The sequence below is a fragment of the Bombina bombina genome, chromosome 5 (assembly GCF_027579735.1).
Source record: "Bombina bombina isolate aBomBom1 chromosome 5, aBomBom1.pri, whole genome shotgun sequence".
Lineage (NCBI taxonomy): Eukaryota > Metazoa > Chordata > Amphibia > Anura > Bombinatoridae > Bombina > Bombina bombina.
This window is the reverse complement of record NC_069503.1, coordinates 973,667,133-973,685,958: the sequence shown is the minus strand read 5'-3', so window position 1 is coordinate 973,685,958 and position 18,826 is coordinate 973,667,133. Positions and strand designations below refer to the sequence as shown.

Sequence of the window (18,826 nt, the reverse complement as noted above, 5' to 3'; positions counted from 1 at the left end):
CACACTTCCCGAATCAGAAAGTTCCCCCTCAGACAGAAGTTCCCTGACCCCCAAATCAGATCCCTGAGAGGGTACATCGGAAATAGCCAACAAAACATCAGAGGTCGCCGTATTCAAATTGACTTCTGTCCTGCTACATTTGCCCTGTAACACTGGCAACTTAGATAAAACCTCTGTAAGGGTAGTTGACATAACTGCAGCCATATCCTGCAAAGTAAATGAAGTAGACGCGGTTGAGGAACGGCGTCGCTTGAGTGGACGTTAAAGGTTGTGACGCTTGGGGAGAATGTAGCGGCATACCCTGAATCTCATCAGACTGAGAAGCATCTTTAGACATATTTCTCTTAAATAAAATCTGCCCTTTACATTGTAAGGCCCTTTTAGTACATGAGGGACAAAAAGTAAGAGGGGGTTCCACAATGGCATCTAAATACATGGAACAAATAGTTTCCTCAAGTTCAGACATGTTGAACAGACTAGCAATAGCAATAATTCTTTACTTGATATATTGAGCTTTGAAGTCAAATTACATAGACAAACATTTTTGCACTAAAAAATGTACTGCGCCTTTAAATAAGAAAAGCGCAACAATTTTTCTGTTAGCTCCAAAACAACGTTTGCAGCAATAAAAACTTTCCTAAAGTATCCACTATAGCCTAACAATATGGCACCAGATTGCTTAGCTATGTTATGTATAACATCGAATGTATCAGTTAAAACAAGTTAGGCCCCTGCACCTCGCCACAGCTCTGCTGTTGCGCCTACCTGCCCCCGGAACACTCAAATGCTGCTTGTGTAGCTTTAAAATATCTCCGGGTTGACAAAATAACTTAGACTCCACTGGAGTCCAGGACCCTGCTGAGTATCCAATCCGGAAGGTACTGCGCGGCTGAACACGCAAATTTAGGCCCCTCCCCCCGTGGGCGTTACTCTAGTCTTACTGAAAACCGCATGGGTAGCATGAAAAAACTAACATGTTGGTTTCTAATAAAAATGTAAAGCCATGTGCCCCTCTTACAAGCCCAACAAGAAACATGTCGCACAAATATCAAGCGTAGCTGCATGAAACAAAACTGCACTCCCTCATGTCAGTTTAATGAATGACCATGACAGCCCTAAGTTAGCAACCGCATCCCCAGCGTTAGCCCATAGAGAATATACCCAAAAGATATTAAACATCTTTAGCAGTCGATATAAAGGGAATTCCAGGTACACCAATACTAAAACATATAGTGCATACTGATTACCCCTCCCATATAGGGAATAATGTCAGCCTGTTCTGATCATACCTCAATGCTGCTTGTAGCATGACACGGTTCTCCACAATGAAGATCTTTCTTTACACTACCTTCAACTGCTCTGTGGGAACCAGCATGGATCTTAGATAACATTTGCTAAGATCATCAACATCAGGGCAGAAAAATAAAATGTCTCCACTCCTCTGGGAATTTATAGACTGACAATTTCTCCCTGAGGAAAATAGTACTCACTGGCCCCATTTTAAAATAACAAACTTCTTGATTGAAGAATCTAAACTAACACCTCACTTTACATCTTCCTATCAGTAACACAGGCAAAGAGAATGACTGGAGGGGGATGGAAGGGAGGAGCTATATATACAGCTCTGCTGTGGTGCTCTTTGCCACTTCCTGCTAAACAGGAGGCGTAATCCCATAAGGATGAAATCCGTGGACTCGTCATATCTTGTAAAAGAAAACCAGAGCGGAGTCTGGATCGGGGGCCGTACCTTCATGAGGTCTTTGACTCAGAGGAAGACTTTTTGTGCTGCTTGGACTTATTCCAGACAGGGTTAGGTTTCCAGGTAATCTTTTGTGATTCCATCTTCTTGGTGGATGTGGACTTCTGATTCTTCTTTGACAAAAGGGACAAAAAAGTCCACCAGGTTTCCCTTTTTGTCTGTACTTCTTCTCTTTTGGCAAAATGACACCTTTGCCTCCTTGTCACAGTAGAAATAATAGAGTTCAAACCTGGACCAAATAAATGTTTACCTTTAAAAGCCAAAGTCAGTAGTTTAGACTTGGAAACCATGTCCGCTGACCATGACTTAAGCCAACGAGCTCTTCTGGAAACAACTTGCCAAGGCTGTATTCTTAGTATTAATGTAAAAAATCTGTATGAGTGCATCACATATGAATTAGTTTGGTATTTTCAAAGCTTGAATTTGGTTTGTATCTCTTCTAAAAAAAAAAAAAAAAAGATTCCCTAAAAACTAAATCAGCTAAGAAATCACACCAGAAGGGTGCTGCTCCAGTAACTGGCAATACTCACTGCAGGTTGAAATAACAGAATTTATATTTACCTGATAAATTACTTTCTCCAACGGTGTGTCCGGTCCACGGCGTCATCCTTACTTGTGGGGATATTCTCCTCCCCAACAGGAAATGGCAAAGAGCCCAGCAAAGCTGGTCACATGATCCCTCCTAGGCTCCGCCTTCCCCAGTCATTCGACCGACGTAAAGGAGGAATATTTGCATAGGAGAAATCATATGATACCGTGGTGACTGTAGTTAAAGAAAATAAATGATCAGACCTGATTAAAAAACCAGGGCGGGCCGTGGACCGGACACACCGTTGGAGAAAGTAATTTATCAGGTAAACATAAATTCTGTTTTCTCCAACATAGGTGTGTCCGGTCCACGGCGTCATCCTTACTTGTGGGAACCAATACCAAAGCTTTAGGACACGGATGAAGGGAGGGAGCAAATCAGGTCACCTAGATGGAAGGCACCACGGCTTGCAAAACCTTTCTCCCAAAAATTGCCTCAGAAGAAGCAAAAGTATCAAATTTGTAAAATTTAGTAAAAGTGTGCAGTGAAGACCAAGTCGCTGCCTTACATATCTGATCAACAGAAGCCTCGTTCTTGAAGGCCCATGTGGAAGCCACGGCCCTAGTGGAATGAGCTGTGATTCTTTCAGGAGGCTGCCGTCCGGCAGTCTCGTAAGCCAATCTGATGATGCTTTTAAGCCAAAAAGAGAGAGAGGTAGAAGTTGCTTTTTGACCTCTCCTTTTACCAGAATAAACAACAAACAAGGAAGATGTTTGTCTAAAATCCTTTGTAGCATCTAAATAGAATTTTAGAGCACGAACTACATCCAAATTGTGCAACAAACGTTCCTTCTTTGAAACTGGATTCGGACACAAAGAAGGCACGACTATCTCCTGGTTAATGTTTTTGTTAGAAACAACTTTCGGAAGAAAACCAGGTTTAGTACGCAAAACCACCTTATCTGCATGGAACACCAGATAAGGAGGAGAACACTGCAGAGCAGATAACTCTGAAACTCTTCTAGCAGAAGAAATTGCAACCAAAAACAAAACTTTCCAAGATAATAACTTAATATCAACGGAATGTAAGGGTTCAAACGGAACCCCCTGAAGAACTGAAAGAACTAAATTGAGACTCCAAGGAGGAGTCAAAGGTTTGTAAACAGGCTTGATTCTAACCAGAGCCTGAACAAAAGCTTGAACATCTGGCACAGCCGCCAGCTTTTTGTGAAGTAACACAGACAAAGCAGAAATCTGTCCCTTCAAAGAACTTGCAGATAATCCTTTCTCCAAACCTTCTTGAAGAAAGGATAAAATCTTAGGAATTTTTATCTTGTCCCAAGGGAATCCTTTAGATTCCCACCAACAGATATATTTTTTCCATATTTTATGGTAGATTTTTCTAGTTACAGGCTTTCTGGCCTGAACAAGAGTATCAATGACAGAATCTGAGAACCCTCGCTTTGATAAAATCAAGCGTTCAATCTCCAAGCAGTCAGTTGGAGTGAGACCAGATTCGGATGTTCGAACGGACCTTGAACAAGAAGGTCCCGTCTCAAAGGTAGCTTCCATGGTGGAGCCGATGACATATTCACCAGGTCTGCATACCAAGTCCTGCGTGGCCACGCAGGAGCTATCAAGATCACCGATGCCCTCTCCTGATTGATCCTGGCTACCAGCCTGGGGATGAGAGGAAACGGTGGGAATACATAAGCTAGGTTGAAGGTCCAAGGTGCTACTAGTGCATCTACTAGAGTCGCCTTGGGATCCCTGGATCTGGACCCGTAGCAAGGAACCTTGAAGTTCTGACGAGAGGCCATCAGATCCATGTCTGGAATGCCCCACAACTGAGTAATTTGGGCAAAGATTTCCGGATGGAGTTCCCACTCCCCCGGATGAAATGTCTGACGACTCAGAAAATCCGCTTCCCAATTTTCCACTCCTGGGATGTGGATTGCAGACAAGTGGCAGGAGTGAGTCTCCGCCCATTGAATGATTTTGGTCACTTCTTCCATCGCCAGGGAACTCCTTGTTCCCCCTTGATGGTTGATATACGCAACAGTCGTCATGTTGTCCGATTGAAACCGTATGAACTTGGCCTTTGCTAGCTGAGGCCAAGCCTTGAGAGCATTGAATATCGCTCTCAGTTCCAGAATATTTATCGGGAGAAGAGATTCTTCCCGAGACCAAAGACCCTGAGCTTTCAGGAGTCCCCAGACCGCGCCCCAGCCCACCAGACTGGCGTCGGTCGTGACAATGACCCACTCTGGTCTGCGGAAGCTCATCCCCTGTGACAGGTTGTCCAGGGACAGCCACCAACGGAGTGAATCTCTGGTCCTCTGATCTACTTGTATCGTCGGAGACAAGTCTGTATAATCCCCATTCCACTGACTGAGCATGTACAGTTGTAATGGTCTCAGATGAATCCGCGCAAAAGGAACTATGTCCATTGCCGCGACCATCAAACCTATTACTTCCATGCACTGCGCTATGGAAGGAAGAGGAACAGAATGAAGTACTTGACAAGAGTTTAGAAGTTTTGATTTTCTGGCCTCTGTCAGAAAAATCCTCATTTCTAAGGAGTCTATTATTGTTCCCAAGAAGGGAACTCTTGTTGACGGAGATAGAGAACTTTTTTCTACGTTCACTTTCCACCCGTGAGATCTGAGAAAGGCCAGGACAATGTCCGTATGAGCCTTTGCTTGTGGAAGGGACGACGCTTGAATCAGAATGTCGTCCAAGTAAGGTACTACTGCAATGCCCCTTGGTCGTAGCACCGCTAGAAGGGACCCCAGTACCTTTGTGAAAATTCTTGGAGCAGTGGCTAATCCGAATGGAAGTGCCACAAACTGGTAATGCTTGTCCAGAAAGGCGAACCTTAGGAACCGATGATGTTCCTTGTGGATAGGAATATGTAGATACGCATCCTTTAAATCCACCGTGATCATGAATTGACCTTCCTGGATGGAAGGAAGAATTGTTCGAATGGTTTCCATTTTGAACGATGGAACCTTGAGAAACTTGTTTAGGATCTTGAGATCTAAGATTGGTCTGAATGTTCCCTCTTTTTTGGGAACTATGAACAGATTGGAGTAGAACCCCATCCCTTGTTCTCCTAATGGAACAGGATGAATCACTCCCATTTTTAACAGGTCTTCTACACAATGTAAGAATGCCTGTCTTTTTATGCGGTCTGAAGACAATTGAGACCTGTGGAACCTCCCCCTTGGGGGAAGCCCCTTGAATTCCAGAAGATAACCTTGGGAGACTATTTCCAGCGCCCAAGGATCCAGAACATCTCTTGCCCAAGCCTGAGCGAAGAGAGAGAGTCTGCCCCCCACCAGATCCGGTCCTGGATCGGGGGCCAACATCTCATGCTGTCTTGGTAGCAGTGGCAGGTTTCTTGGCCTGCTTACCTTTGTTCCAGCCTTGCATTGGCCTCCAGGCTGGCTTGGCTTGAGAAGTATTACCCTCTTGCTTAGAGGATGTAGCACTTGGGGCTGGTCCGTTTCTGCGAAAGGGACGAAAATTTGGTTTATTCTTAGCCTTGAAAGACCTATCCTGAGGAAGGGCGTGGCCCTTGCCCCCAGTGATATCAGAAATAATCTCTTTCAAGTCAGGGCCAAACAGCGTTTTCCCCTTGAAAGGAATGTTAAGCAATTTGTTCTTGGAAGACGCATCAGCTGACCAAGATTTTAGCCAAAGCGCTCTGCGCGCCACAATAGCAAACCCAGAATTTTTCGCCGCTAATCTAGCCAATTGCAAAGTGGCGTCTAAAGTAAAAGAGTTAGCCAATTTGAGAGCATGAATTCTGTCCAAAATCTCCTCATAAGAAGAATCTTTATTGAGCGCATTTTCTAGTTCATCGAACCAGAAACACGCTGCTGTAGTGACAGGAACAATGCATGAAATTGGTTGTAGAAGGTAACCTTGCTGAACAAACATCTTTTTAAGCAAACCCTCTAATTTTTTATCCATAGGATCTTTGAAAGCACAACTATCTTCTATGGGGATAGTGGTGCGTTTGTTTAGAGTAGAAACCGCCCCCTCGACCTTGGGGACTGTCTGCCATAAGTCCTTTCTGGGGTCGACCATAGGAAACAATTTCTTAAATATAGGGGGAGGGACGAAAGGTATGCCGGGCCTTTCCCATTCTTTGTTTACAATGTCCGCCACCCGCTTGGGTATAGGAAAAGCTTCGGGGGGCCCCGGGACCTCTAGGAACTTGTCCATCTTACATAATTTCTCTGGAATGACCAAATTCTCACAATCATCCAGAGTAGATAACACCTCCTTAAGCAGAGCGCGGAGATGTTCCAATTTAAATTTGAATGTAATCACATCAGGTTCAGCTTGTTGAGAAATTTTCCCTGAATCTGAAATTTCTCCCTCCGACAAAACCTCCCTGGCCCCCTCAGACTGGTGTAGGGGCACTTCAGAACCAATATCATCAGCGTCCTCATGCTCTTCAGTATTTTCTAAAACAGAGCAGTCGCGCTTTCGCTGATAAGTGGGCATTTTGGCTAAAATGTTTTTGATAGAATTATCCATTACAGCCGTTAATTGTTGCATAGTAAGGAGTATTGGCGCACTAGATGTACTAGGGGCCTCCTGTGTGGGCAAGACTGGCGTAGACGAAGGAGGGGATGATGCAGTACCATGCTTACTCCCCTCACTTGAGGAATCATCTTGGGCATCATTTTCTCTAAATTTTGTGTCACATAAATCACATCTATTTAAATGAGAAGGAACCTTGGCTTCCCCACATACAGAACACAGTCTATCTGATAGTTCAGACATGTTAAACAGGCATAAACTTGATAAAGTACAAAAAACGTTTTAAAATAAAACCGTTACTGTCACTTTAAATTTTAAACTGAACACACTTTATTACTGCAAATGTGAAAAAGTATGAAGGAATTGTTCAAATTTCACCAAAATTTCACCACAGTGTCTTAAAGCCTTAAAAGTATTGCACACCAAATTTGAAAGCTTTAACTCTTAAAATAACGGAACCTGAGCCGTTTTTATATTTAACCCCTATACAGTCCCTGGTATCTGCTTTGCTGAGACCCAACCAAGCCCAAAGGGGAATACGATACCAAATGACGCCTTCAGAAAGCTTTTTCTATGTATCTGAGCTCCTCACACATGCATCTGCATGTCTTGCTTCCCAAAAACAACTGCGCAATAGAGGCGCGAAAATGAGGCTCTGCCTATGATTAGGGAAAGCCCCAAGAGAAAAAGGTGTCCAATACAGTGCCTGCCGGTTATTTTACATAATTCCCAAGAATAAAATAACTCCTCAAAGCTATGAAGTATTAAAAATGCTTATATATCAATCGTTTTAGCCCAGAAAATGTCTACCAGTCTTAAAAGCCCTTGTGAAGCCCTTTATTCTTATGTAATAAAAATGGCTTACCGGATCCCATAGGGAAAATGACAGCTTCCAGCATTACCTAGTCTTGTTAGAAATGTGTCATACCTCAAGCAGCAAAAGTCTGCTCACTGTTTCCCCCAACTGAAGTTAATTCCTCTCAACAGTCCTGTGTGGAAACAGCCATCGATTTTAGTAACGGTTGCTAAAATCATTTTCCTCTTACAAACAGAAATCTTCATCTCTTTTCTGTTTCAGAGTAAATAGTACATACCAGCACTATTTTAAAATAACAAACTCTTGATTGAAGAATAAAAACTACATTTAAACACCAAAAAACTCTAAGCCATCTCCGTGGAGATGTTGCCTGTACAACGGCAAAGAGAATGACTGGGGAAGGCGGAGCCTAGGAGGGATCATGTGACCAGCTTTGCTGGGCTCTTTGCCATTTCCTGTTGGGGAGGAGAATATCCCCACAAGTAAGGATGACGCCGTGGACCGGACACACCTATGTTGGAGAAAACAATCTTCCTTGCAGAAATTCCTTTATGAGGCAACCCTCAAGTTTCCTGTCCAAAGCATCTTTAAAATATGTACTGTCTTCTAAAGGAATAGTTGTCCTCTTAGCTAATGTAGAAATTGCACCATCAACCTTAGGTATAGTGCCCCAGAGCTCCACACTAGATTCAGCAATCGGAAAAAAGTTTCTTAAATGCTGCTGCTGGAGTAAAAACGGGACTTCCGATTTATCCCATTCTTTGATAATGGTCACTGTGCACCTCACTGTCGCCTAGCAGGAAGAGGCACGAAGAGAAATACAACTCCCTCCCCATTAACAATATAAGAGCAAGACACAGGAATCCCTCTGTCGACTGTCATCGGCCTATACTAACCGGTCTTGCATCATGTGACCAGAGCACCGGGTAGCCGTTGGATAGTGTGTGGGCCAAAAAACAAAATGATGTGCGTTGCTCCCAGGCATCTCACATGAATTCACACAGTCCCTTCTCCCCAGCACCCGGAGACATGATACATAAACCTGTGCCCCTTGTAGAGGATTTTCAGACCAGAGACAAAATGTCTTCCATTTTTTTCTGTAATGGAAAAGTATGGGGATTATCCTCAGCCAGACTTACTAAGTCAAATACTGTAAAAACACTTGTGCTCAGAGAACCCATGTACCTTGCATAGTTACCCGTGTGCAGGACTTGCAGGTAATCCTTGTGCTGTAACTGACAGGCTGAGGATACATGGTGAGAAGTACATACATCTGGCCAGCATAGGAGGAGGGTTGAGAACTTCCCAGCAACACTAGTGACCTGCTGTGTGCAAAGACTTCATTGACAATAAAAACAGAATTTATGCTTACCTGATAAATTACTTTCTCCAACTGTGTGTCCGGTCCACGGCGTCATCCATTACTTGTGGGATATTCTCCTCCCCTACAGGGAAAGGCAAGGAGAGCACACAGCAGAGCTGTCCATATAGCTCCCCCTCTAGCTCCGCCCCCCAGTCATTCGACCGACGGTTAGGAGAAAAAGGAGAAACTATAGGGTGCCGTGGTGACTGTAGTGTATAAAGACAAAAAAAAATTTCAACCTGATTAGGAAAACCAGGGCGGGCCGTGGACCGGACACACCGTTGGAGAAAGTAATTTATCAGGTAAGCATAAATTCTGTTTTCTCCAACATTGGTGTGTCCGGTCCACGGCGTCATCCATTACTTGTGGGAACCAATACCAAAGCTTTAGGACACGGATGAAGGGAGGGAGCAAATCAGGTTACCTAAATGGAAGGCACCACGGCTTGCAAAACCTTTCTCCCAAAAATAGCCTCCGAAGAAGCATAAGTATCAAATTTGTAGAATTTGGCAAAAGTGTGCAGAGAATACCAAGTCGCTGCCTTACATATCTGATCAACAGAAGCCTCGTTCTTGTAGGCCCATGTGGAAGCCACAGCCCTAGTAGAGTGAGCTGTGATTCGGTCAGGAGGCTGTCGTCTGGCAGTCTCATAGGCCAATCGGATAATGCTTTTTAGCCAGAAAGAGAGAGAGGTAGCAGTAGCTTTTTGATCTCTCCTCTTACCAGAGTAAACGACAAACAAACAAAGATGAGGTTTGTCTAAAATCTTTTGTTGCTTCTAAATAGAACTTTAAAGCACGAACAACATCTAAATTGTGTAATAAACGTTCCTTCTTTGAAACTGGTTTCGGACACAGAGAAGGAACAACTATTTCCTGGTTAATATTCTTGTTGGAAACAACTTTTGGAAGAAAACCAGGCTTAGTACGCAAAACAACCTTATCTGAATGGAAAACCAGATAGGGTGGATTACACTGCAAAGCAGATAATTCAGAAACTCTTCTAGCAGAAGAAATAGCACCCAAAAACAGTACTTTCCAAGATAATAACTTAATATTTATGGAATGTAAAGGTTCAAACGGAACCCCTTGAAGAACTGAAAGAACTAAATTTAGACTCCAAGGAGGAGTCATGGTTCTGTAAACAGGCTTGATTCTAACCAAAGCCTGAACAAAAGCTTGTACATCTGGCACAGCTGCCAGTTGTTTGTGTAACAAGACAGATAAAGCAGAAATCTGTCCCTTTAGAGAACTAGCGGACAACCCTTTATCCAAACCTTCTTGGAGAAAGGAGAGAATCCTTGGAATTTTTATTTTACTCCAGGAGAATCCCTTGGATTCACACCAACAGATATATTTACGCCATATTTTATGGTAAATCTTTCTAGTCACAGGTTTTCTGGCTTGGACCAGAGTATCTGTCACAGAATTCGAAAACCCACGTTTGGATAAAATCAAGCGTTCAATTTCCAAGCAGTCAGCTGCAGAGAAACTAGATTTGGATGTTCGAATGGACCTTGTACTAGAAGATCCTGTCTCAAAGGTAGCTTCCATGGTGGAGCCGATGACATATTCACCAGGTCTGCATACCAAGTCCTGCGTGGCCACGCAGGAGCTATCAGAATCACTGAGGCCTTTTCCTGTTTGATCCTGGCTATGAGCCTGGGAAGGAGAGGAAACGGTGGAAACACATACGCTAGGTTGAACGACCAAGGCGCCACTAATGCATCCACTAGAATCGCCTTGGGATCCCTGGATCTGGACCCGTAACAAGGAATCTTGAAGTTCTGACGGGACGCCATTAGATCCATGTCTGGAATGCCCCATAATTGGGTTAACTGAGCAAAGACCTCCGGGTGGACTTCCCACTCCCCCGGATGGAAAGTCTGACGACTCAAATAGTCCGCCTCCCAGTTGTCTACTCCTGGGATGTGAATAGCAGATAGATGGCAGGAGTGATTCTCTGCCCATTGGATGATCTTGGTTACTTCCTTCATCGCTAGGGAACTCTTTGTTCCCCCCTGATGATTGATGTACGCAACAGTCGTTATGTTGTCCGACTGAAATCTTATGAACCTGGCTTTCGCTAGCTGAGGTCAAGCCAGGAGCGCATTGAATATTGCTCTTAGTTCCAAAATGTTTATCGGGAGAAGCGACTCTTCCCGAGACCATAGGCCCTGAGCTTTCAGGGAGTCCCAGACCGCGCCCCACCCCAAGAGGCTGGCGTCGGTCGTGACAATGACCCACTCCGGTCTGCGGAAACTCATTCCCTGAGACAGGTGATCCTGGGTCAACCACCAGAGAAGTGAGTCCCTGGTTACCTGGTCTACTTGAATTTGGGGAGACAAGTCTGTATAGTCCCCATTCCACTGATTGAGCATGCACAGCTGTAATGGTCTTAGATGAATTCGAGCAAAAGGAACCACGTCCATTGCTGCGACCATTAGTCCTATTACTTCCATGCACCGAGCTATGGAGGGTTAAGGAATAGAATGAAGAACTTGACAAGCGTTTAGAAGCTTTAACTTTCTGACTTCTGTCAGGAAGATCTTCATTTCCATAGAATCTATTATTGTTCCCAGAAACGGAACCCTTGTGGACGGTGACAGTGAACTCTTTTCTATGTTCACCTTCCACCCGTGAGATCTGAGAAAAGCCAACACAATGTCTGTGTGGCCCTCGCTTTGGAAAGAAATGACGCTTGGATTAGGATGTCGTCTAGATAAGGTGCTACAGCGATGCCCCTCGGCCTTAGGACCGCTAGAAGGGACCCTAGCACCTTTGAGAAAATTCTGGGAGCGGTGGCTAAACCGAATGGAAGAGCCACGTGAAGGATGGAACTCTGAGGAAATTGTTTAATATCTTTAAATCCAGGATTGGCCTGAAAGTTCCCTCTTTTTTGGGAACCACAAACAGGTTTGAGTAAAAACCTAGACCTTGTTCCCCGGAGGGGACTGGGTTTATCACTCCCATCTTTGATAGGTCTCTTACACAATGTAAGAATGCCTGTTTCTTTATCTGGTCTGAAGATAAGTGAGACAGGTGGAATCTTCCCTTTGGAGGAAGTCCCTTGAACTCTAGCAGGTATCCCTTGGAGACTATTTCTAGTACCCAGGGATCCGGAACATCTCTTGCCCAAGCCTGAGCGAAGAGAGATAGTCTGCCCCCTACCAGATCCGGTCCCGGATCGGGGGCTACCCCTTCATGCTGTCTTGGTAGCAGCAGCAGGTTTCTTGGTCTGTTTACCCTTGTGCCAGCCTTGCATGGGCTTCCAAGCGGGTTTGGGCTGGGCCGCGTTACCTTCTTGTCTAGCGGCAGAGGAGTTATTAGCCGGTCCGTTCCTGAAATTGTGAAAGGAACGAAAATTAGACTTGTTCTTAGCCTTAAAAGGCCTATCCTGTGGGAGGGCATGGCCCTTACCCCCAGTGATGTCTGAAATAATTTCCTTCAATTCCGGCCCAAAAAGGGTCTTACCCTTGAAAGGAATATTAAGTAACTTAGTCTTGGACGACACATCTGCCGACCAGGATTTTAGCCAAAGCGCCCTCCGCGCTACTATAGCAAAACCTGAGTTTTTCGCCGCCAATTTCGTTATTTGAAAAGCGGCATCCAATATAAAGGAATTAGCTAACTTTAATGCGTGAATTCGGTCCATGACTTCTTCATAGGAAGTCTCTTTCTGGAGCGACCTTTCTAGTTCCTCGAACCAAAAGGACGCCGCTGAAGTGACAGTAATAACACACGTAGCTGGTTGAAGGATGAACCCTTGTTGAACAAAAATCTTTTTTAAGCAATCCTTCCAATTTTTATCCATAGGATCTTTGAAAGCGCAGCTGTCCTCTATAGGAATAGTTGTGCGCTTCGCTAGTGTTGAAACAGCTCCCTCAACCTTCGGGACCGTCTGCCATGCGTCCCTTCTAGGGTCTACTATGGGAAACATTTTCTTAAATATAGGAGGTGGGGCAAAGGGTACACCTGGCTTCTCCCACTCCTTATCCACTATGCTCGCTACCCTCTTGGGTATTGGAAAGCGTCTTCGTGCACTGGGACCTCTAAAAATTTGTCCAATTTGCACAACTTCTCTGGTACTACTACAGAATCACAGTCATCCAGAGTAGCTAATACCTCCTTAAGCAAAGCGCGGAGATGTTCTAGCTTAAATTTAAATGCTACTATATCAGGTTCTGCCTGTTGAGAAATTTTTCCTGAGTCTGAAATTTCACCCTCAGACAGCCCTTCCCTCACAGCCAATTCCGATTGATGTGAGGGTAAAATAGATAAGGCATCGTCAGCGTCTGATTGTTCATCCTTTTTTTATCTGTATTTAAAACTGAACAATCACGCTTTCTCTGAAATGCTGGCAGTTTGGATAAAAGATTTGCTATAGAATTATCCACTACTGCTGTTAATTGTTGCATAGAAATAAGCACTGGCGCGCTAGGTGTCGCCTGCGCGGGCAAAGCTGGTGTAGACACAGAAGGAGAGGATGTAGAATTATCCTCACTACCTTCATTAGATAAATTATCTTGGGCAACATTATGAAATGTAACAGAGCTGTCCTTATTTTGTTTGGACGCTATGGCACAATTATCACAAACACTCAAAGGGGGAACACATTTGTCTCTACACACACAGAACATAGGTTATCTGATGGCATAGACATGTTAAACAGATTTAGGCAGGCAAACAATGCAATAAAAACGATTTTAAACAAAAACGTTACTGTCTCTTTAAATAATAACATTACACACTTTATTTCTGAATGTTCAAAAAACTATGAAGGCAATATCCGATTTTTATGAAATTTGGACCCCAGTGTCTTAATGCTTAGAAAGTATTGCACAGCAAATATGGAGACTCTAGCTCTTAAAACAAGCAAACCAGAGCTAATTGTTGTATTTAACCGTTTTTATACACTACAATCCCTGCTACAGTATTGCTGCAGCATTTTACCTTCCTTAGGGGTCAATCATCCACAGAAATAAGCCTTCTGGAGTCACTTTCTGAGTCACAGGACCCTCTCACATGAAAACTGCATGCACTGCCTTGAAATCAACTGCACAGCTGAAGCACCAAAATGAGGCTTCCTCCCTCAGCACACTAGAGTGAAGGGGCCTTCCTGACTAGATTTAGGTGTCTAAAACATGCCAGATCAATAAAAAACGTTCCCAAGTGTATATGAGCTTATAAAACAGTTCAAATGCCATGATATTGTAATAAAAACCAATCGATTTTGCCCCTAACAGTGTCTACCAGCATAAAAATCAAAAAGGGGAAGCCTGTTATCTTTTTTGCTGAGGTGAAAGAAAAATGGCTTACCATTTTCCCTGAGGGGAAAAATGACTGTCATCTAGCATTAGCCTGTGTTGTTAGGAGACTAGTCATACCTGAAGCAGATGAGTCTGCAAACTGTTACCCCCAACTGAAGTTCTCTTGTTTCAACAGTCCTGCGTGGTAACAGCAATGGATTCTAGTTACTTGTGCTAAAATCATATTCCTCTTAACAGAAATCTTCATCACTTTTCTGTTGTAGAGTAAATAGTACAAGCCAGCACTATTTTAAAATAACAAACTCTTGATAGAAGATATAAAAAACTACAACTAACACCACAAACTCCTCACCATCCCCGAGGAGATGCTACTTGTTCAGAGCGGCAAGGAGAATGACTGGGGGGCGGAGCTAGAGGGGGAGCTATATGGACAGCTCTGCTGTGTGCTCTCCTTGCCTTTCCCTGTAGGGGAGGAGAATATCCCACAAGTAATGGATGACGCCGTGGACCGGACACACCAATGTTGGAGAAATATATTGTACCAGCCCTATAGAAAAAAAAACCCCTCTCTTCTGGGAACTATCCACTGATAGTAATCAAACATGAGAATAATAATTTTCTAACTCCTCTCTCTCCTTGACAAGGCAAAGAACTAATTGGAGAGAAGGGGAAGTAGGAGGGATATATGTAAAGCTCTGGTACGGTGTCTCCTCCTGGTGGATTTTCACTACCATTAGAAAGAAATACATTTTTTGGGTTTCATATCCCGTTTAATACAAAAATCTTGTATTCTCTCATGTTCATTGTGACATCACATGAAGCAGGAGAGTGTACTTTACCACTGGGAAAGTATCAAAACAGTGTGCATAGTGGCATTTTTATTGCTTCATTGCTGGGGGAGCAAATTGTAGTTCTAAAAGATAGGCCTCATGAGTTACCCACAGTACTGTATCTCACAAAACAAAATTCTTCTTGATTTGTCTGCAGAGCCCAAAAAATAAACAGTTAATAAAAAAAAACATTTGAAAATCCTGTTTTACTATTTTTTACCTTTACAGGCTTTATATATATATATATATATATATATATATATATATATATATATATATATATATATATATATATCTTTTAGGATTTTTTTCCTTTCTGCTTCTGTTTAAAGGGTAGTGGCCAGTTTTAAACACTTTACAACATCAAAAATAAAAGTCAAAAAATAAAAAATGGGCTACCTGCAGCAATGGTATTTGGTAGTCACAATGTCAATTATTATTAATACTAGCACGGGAGGTGATATTAAAGGGACATTGTACACTAGATTTTTCTTTGCATTAATGTTTTGTAGATGATCCATTTATATAGCCCATATGGGAGTGTTTTTGTAACAATTTATAGTTTTGCGTTTTTTTTGTTTGTTTTTTAAAAAATTGTGCCGATTTTCAGACTCAGAATCAAATCCCATAGTATCCGATGTAGACCCAGTTCTACAGATTCTTGCTGCTATTTTTTGTGTAATCTGTCTTCATATGCGTGGGGGGTGTCTGTTCTTTTTATTTTCCCAGCCCCTTTCACTGGGTGAACCAGCCTATCCTCATCAACTGTGCTAAACTGAGAGTTTCTAAATAAGTTTTAAAAAGGTTTTATACTGGATTTTTAGATCAGTATTTGTATATATTTGTCTTTATAGTAGTGTCTGTTACATGCAGTTAGTAGTGTCTGTTACATACAGTTAGTAGTGTCTGTTACATACAGTTAGTAGTGTCTGTTACATACAGTTAGTAGTGTCTGTTACATACAGTTAGTAGTGTCTGTTACATACAGTTAGTAGTGTCTGTTACATGCTATATTTCTAGTGGTTCATTGCGTCATGTGCTCACAAAGTATCTTCTTTAGGTAATTAAACTAATTTGTATGCTAGAAAAATTGTAGAATGTATTAACTTGGTTTATATTGCACATATAGCGCTTTATGATAGATTACCTTTTTCAAACTATTAAACTCTCCTGCCATGAACACATATTCCCCACCATCCATTCTGATGATCTGTAACACAAAAAACAAGCATGTTTTCTGTTATTAGTTAATAATGATACATTTTATGTTTAAAAGCATCTGCACATTATTATGGACTAATAAAATAAAAAAATGATGTCCCATACGTATTTTTCTACATTTATCTATAAATATATTTACTTGCAAATGTAACAAACTGTTAGTTTTCAAGCAAGCTGGTAAAGGAAGCAAAATAATGCATTAGTTACTGAATCCACAGAAAAGCTATAACCAAATGAATGGAATAAAATGGCCTACAATGGTGTTTAGGGATATTTAAGAAGGAAATTACAGCATAATAACAAAAAGGAAAGAAAAATAAATAATTTACAAATTCATCTTTAAAGGGACGGTAAACTCCAACTTAAACTGCATGATAGAGCATTCAATTAAAAAATTAAATAAAAAACTTTCCAGTTTAGTTTCATTATCAAATTGTGGGTTATTTTTATTTACACACTTTGAGGCACCAACACCTACTGAGCATGTGCAAAAGCTCATAGTATATGTGTATAGGATTATGTGATTGGCTAATGGCTGTCATGAAATATATGGAAATTATAGGAAACTTAGCAATTTGTCAGAAAAAACATTTCTTCTGATCGTTTGAAATTCAAGGGAAGTGTTACAGCATTGCCTTTTCGCTGTGCATATTGCGATTATATCATTATATTGTATTTATGTAATGGTCCTTTAAAGGTTCAGTGTATAAAACCAGTTCTGTGTGTTTAATAAAATAAAATGTTTTTGTATTTTGTAACAATGTAAAAAAAGTGGATTTCTAATGAATGTTTTATTCATAGATTAAATGAGAATTTAATTAGGGAGGATTATGCTAAATAAAACGTACAGCTCCAGAAACCCAATTAGCAAAGTCACTGCAGAGATACGTAGCAAGATTTGCAATCTCCTCTGTTGTCCCCAGTCTTCCACATGGTAATCTCGTCAGCATTTCAGATTCAAATTGTCCCGTTGGGTCCAAACGACTAAAAGCCCCCTAGTGATTAAATTTTTTCAGAGTTAAAATAAAATATTTTATTTAAAAGCTTTTACTCTACTAAATAGATCTATCTTACCTTTGTTTTTATTGGCCCAGGCTGTATCACATTAAATCTCATGCCATATCTTCCCCACTCAGAAGCAAGGGATCTAGAAACAAATTATAAGTATAGGGTGCGGCAGTACAAATACAGGACCTAAGGCTAACTGGGATTTTTATACATTTTGCCACTTCAGTATAAATTTAATCTGCGGAACCCAACAGAATGGTTACTACTAGGGATGTGCATTCAGGTGTGGAAGGCGGCTGCCGCTCGGCTCTTTTCGGAATTTGATATTTCTTCTTCTTAAAGTACAACACACTAAGCTCTGGATTTGCACAGATCTCAGTGTGTTGCACTTTCAAAAGTATAAATGCAGCTCAGAAAAGAGCTAAACGGCATAAGCAGCCACCTTCTCTCGCTTATGGGTGCTACCGCAGCATCCAAATGCACACCCCTGGCTATTGCTCACCAAGCTATTGTCCCCCCTCCCCATGCCTGCAGCTCTACTTAGAACCATTGTTTTATTTTAACTCATAATTATATATAAGCATATACATATACACACTAAAGATAAATGATAGAAACATTTAAGCTCCACCCTAATTGTATTATAAATGCCTTTTCTAAAAACCAGAAGTTTTTTTTAAATTAGCGTAGCATACAGGTGAATGTAATAAAATAATATTAATGTATGTATACTCACTTGCACATTGCTTCCACGCCTGCTTTAGCAGAGGCACTAGGAACAACAAAACCAGACCCACTCTCTGCATAAATTGTTGTTATTGCCAAAAATGCTGCCCCTAGAATAATAAAGAAAACATGATTACAATGCAGATTCAGTGGTTCAGTGAGGGCATTTGTTGTCTTAAAGGGACATAAAACCCAATTGATTTCTTTCATGATTCAGATAGAGCATTCAATTTTAAACAACTTTCCAATTTACTTCGTTTTCTTGTTATCCTTTGTTGAAAAGCTGGGATGTAAGCTCAGAAGTGTGCATCTGTCCACAACACTATATGGCAGCAGTTTTGCAACAATGTTATACATTAACAGGAGCACTAGATGGCAGCACTATTTCCTGTCATGTAGTGCTTCAGGCATGTGCACGCTACCTACCTAGTACCCCTTCAACAAAGAATAACATGAAAACTAAACAAATTTGATAATAGAAGTAAATTGGAAACTTTTTAAAAATTGTATTCTCTATCTAAATAATGAAAGAACATTTTTGGGTTTACTGTCCCTTTAAGCTTAATTTCTAGTATTTCTATCTACTAATTTTCTCTATTAAGGTAGCTTATTATGATTTCAGTGATCAATGAAATATTTCCTTAACAAAAACAGCCTTTTCCCCTCCTTTTTACTCCCTTCCACCTTTACAATTCTTACAGGTTTGTGTAACTACTCAACTACGTGTAGTTAGACAGGAGCGCTATAG

The 18,826-nt window shown here is 41.7% G+C and overlaps 1 protein-coding gene across 1 annotated transcript in view; it reads right to left on the bottom strand.

The window, feature by feature from the left end:
* The window catches only part of DECR1 (2,4-dienoyl-CoA reductase 1), a 364,680-nt gene that overhangs the window by 17,544 nt on the left and 328,310 nt on the right, over positions 1–18,826 (bottom strand). Inside the window, exons 6-9 of the mRNA XM_053715187.1 lie at positions 18,089–18,188; positions 17,419–17,491; positions 17,193–17,339; positions 16,271–16,333 (exon numbers count right to left, since the gene is read on the bottom strand). Coding sequence (XP_053571162.1) covers positions 16,271–16,333; positions 17,193–17,339; positions 17,419–17,491; positions 18,089–18,188 — 383 coding nt within the window. The remainder of the gene's footprint in view (positions 1–16,270; positions 16,334–17,192; positions 17,340–17,418; positions 17,492–18,088; positions 18,189–18,826) is intronic.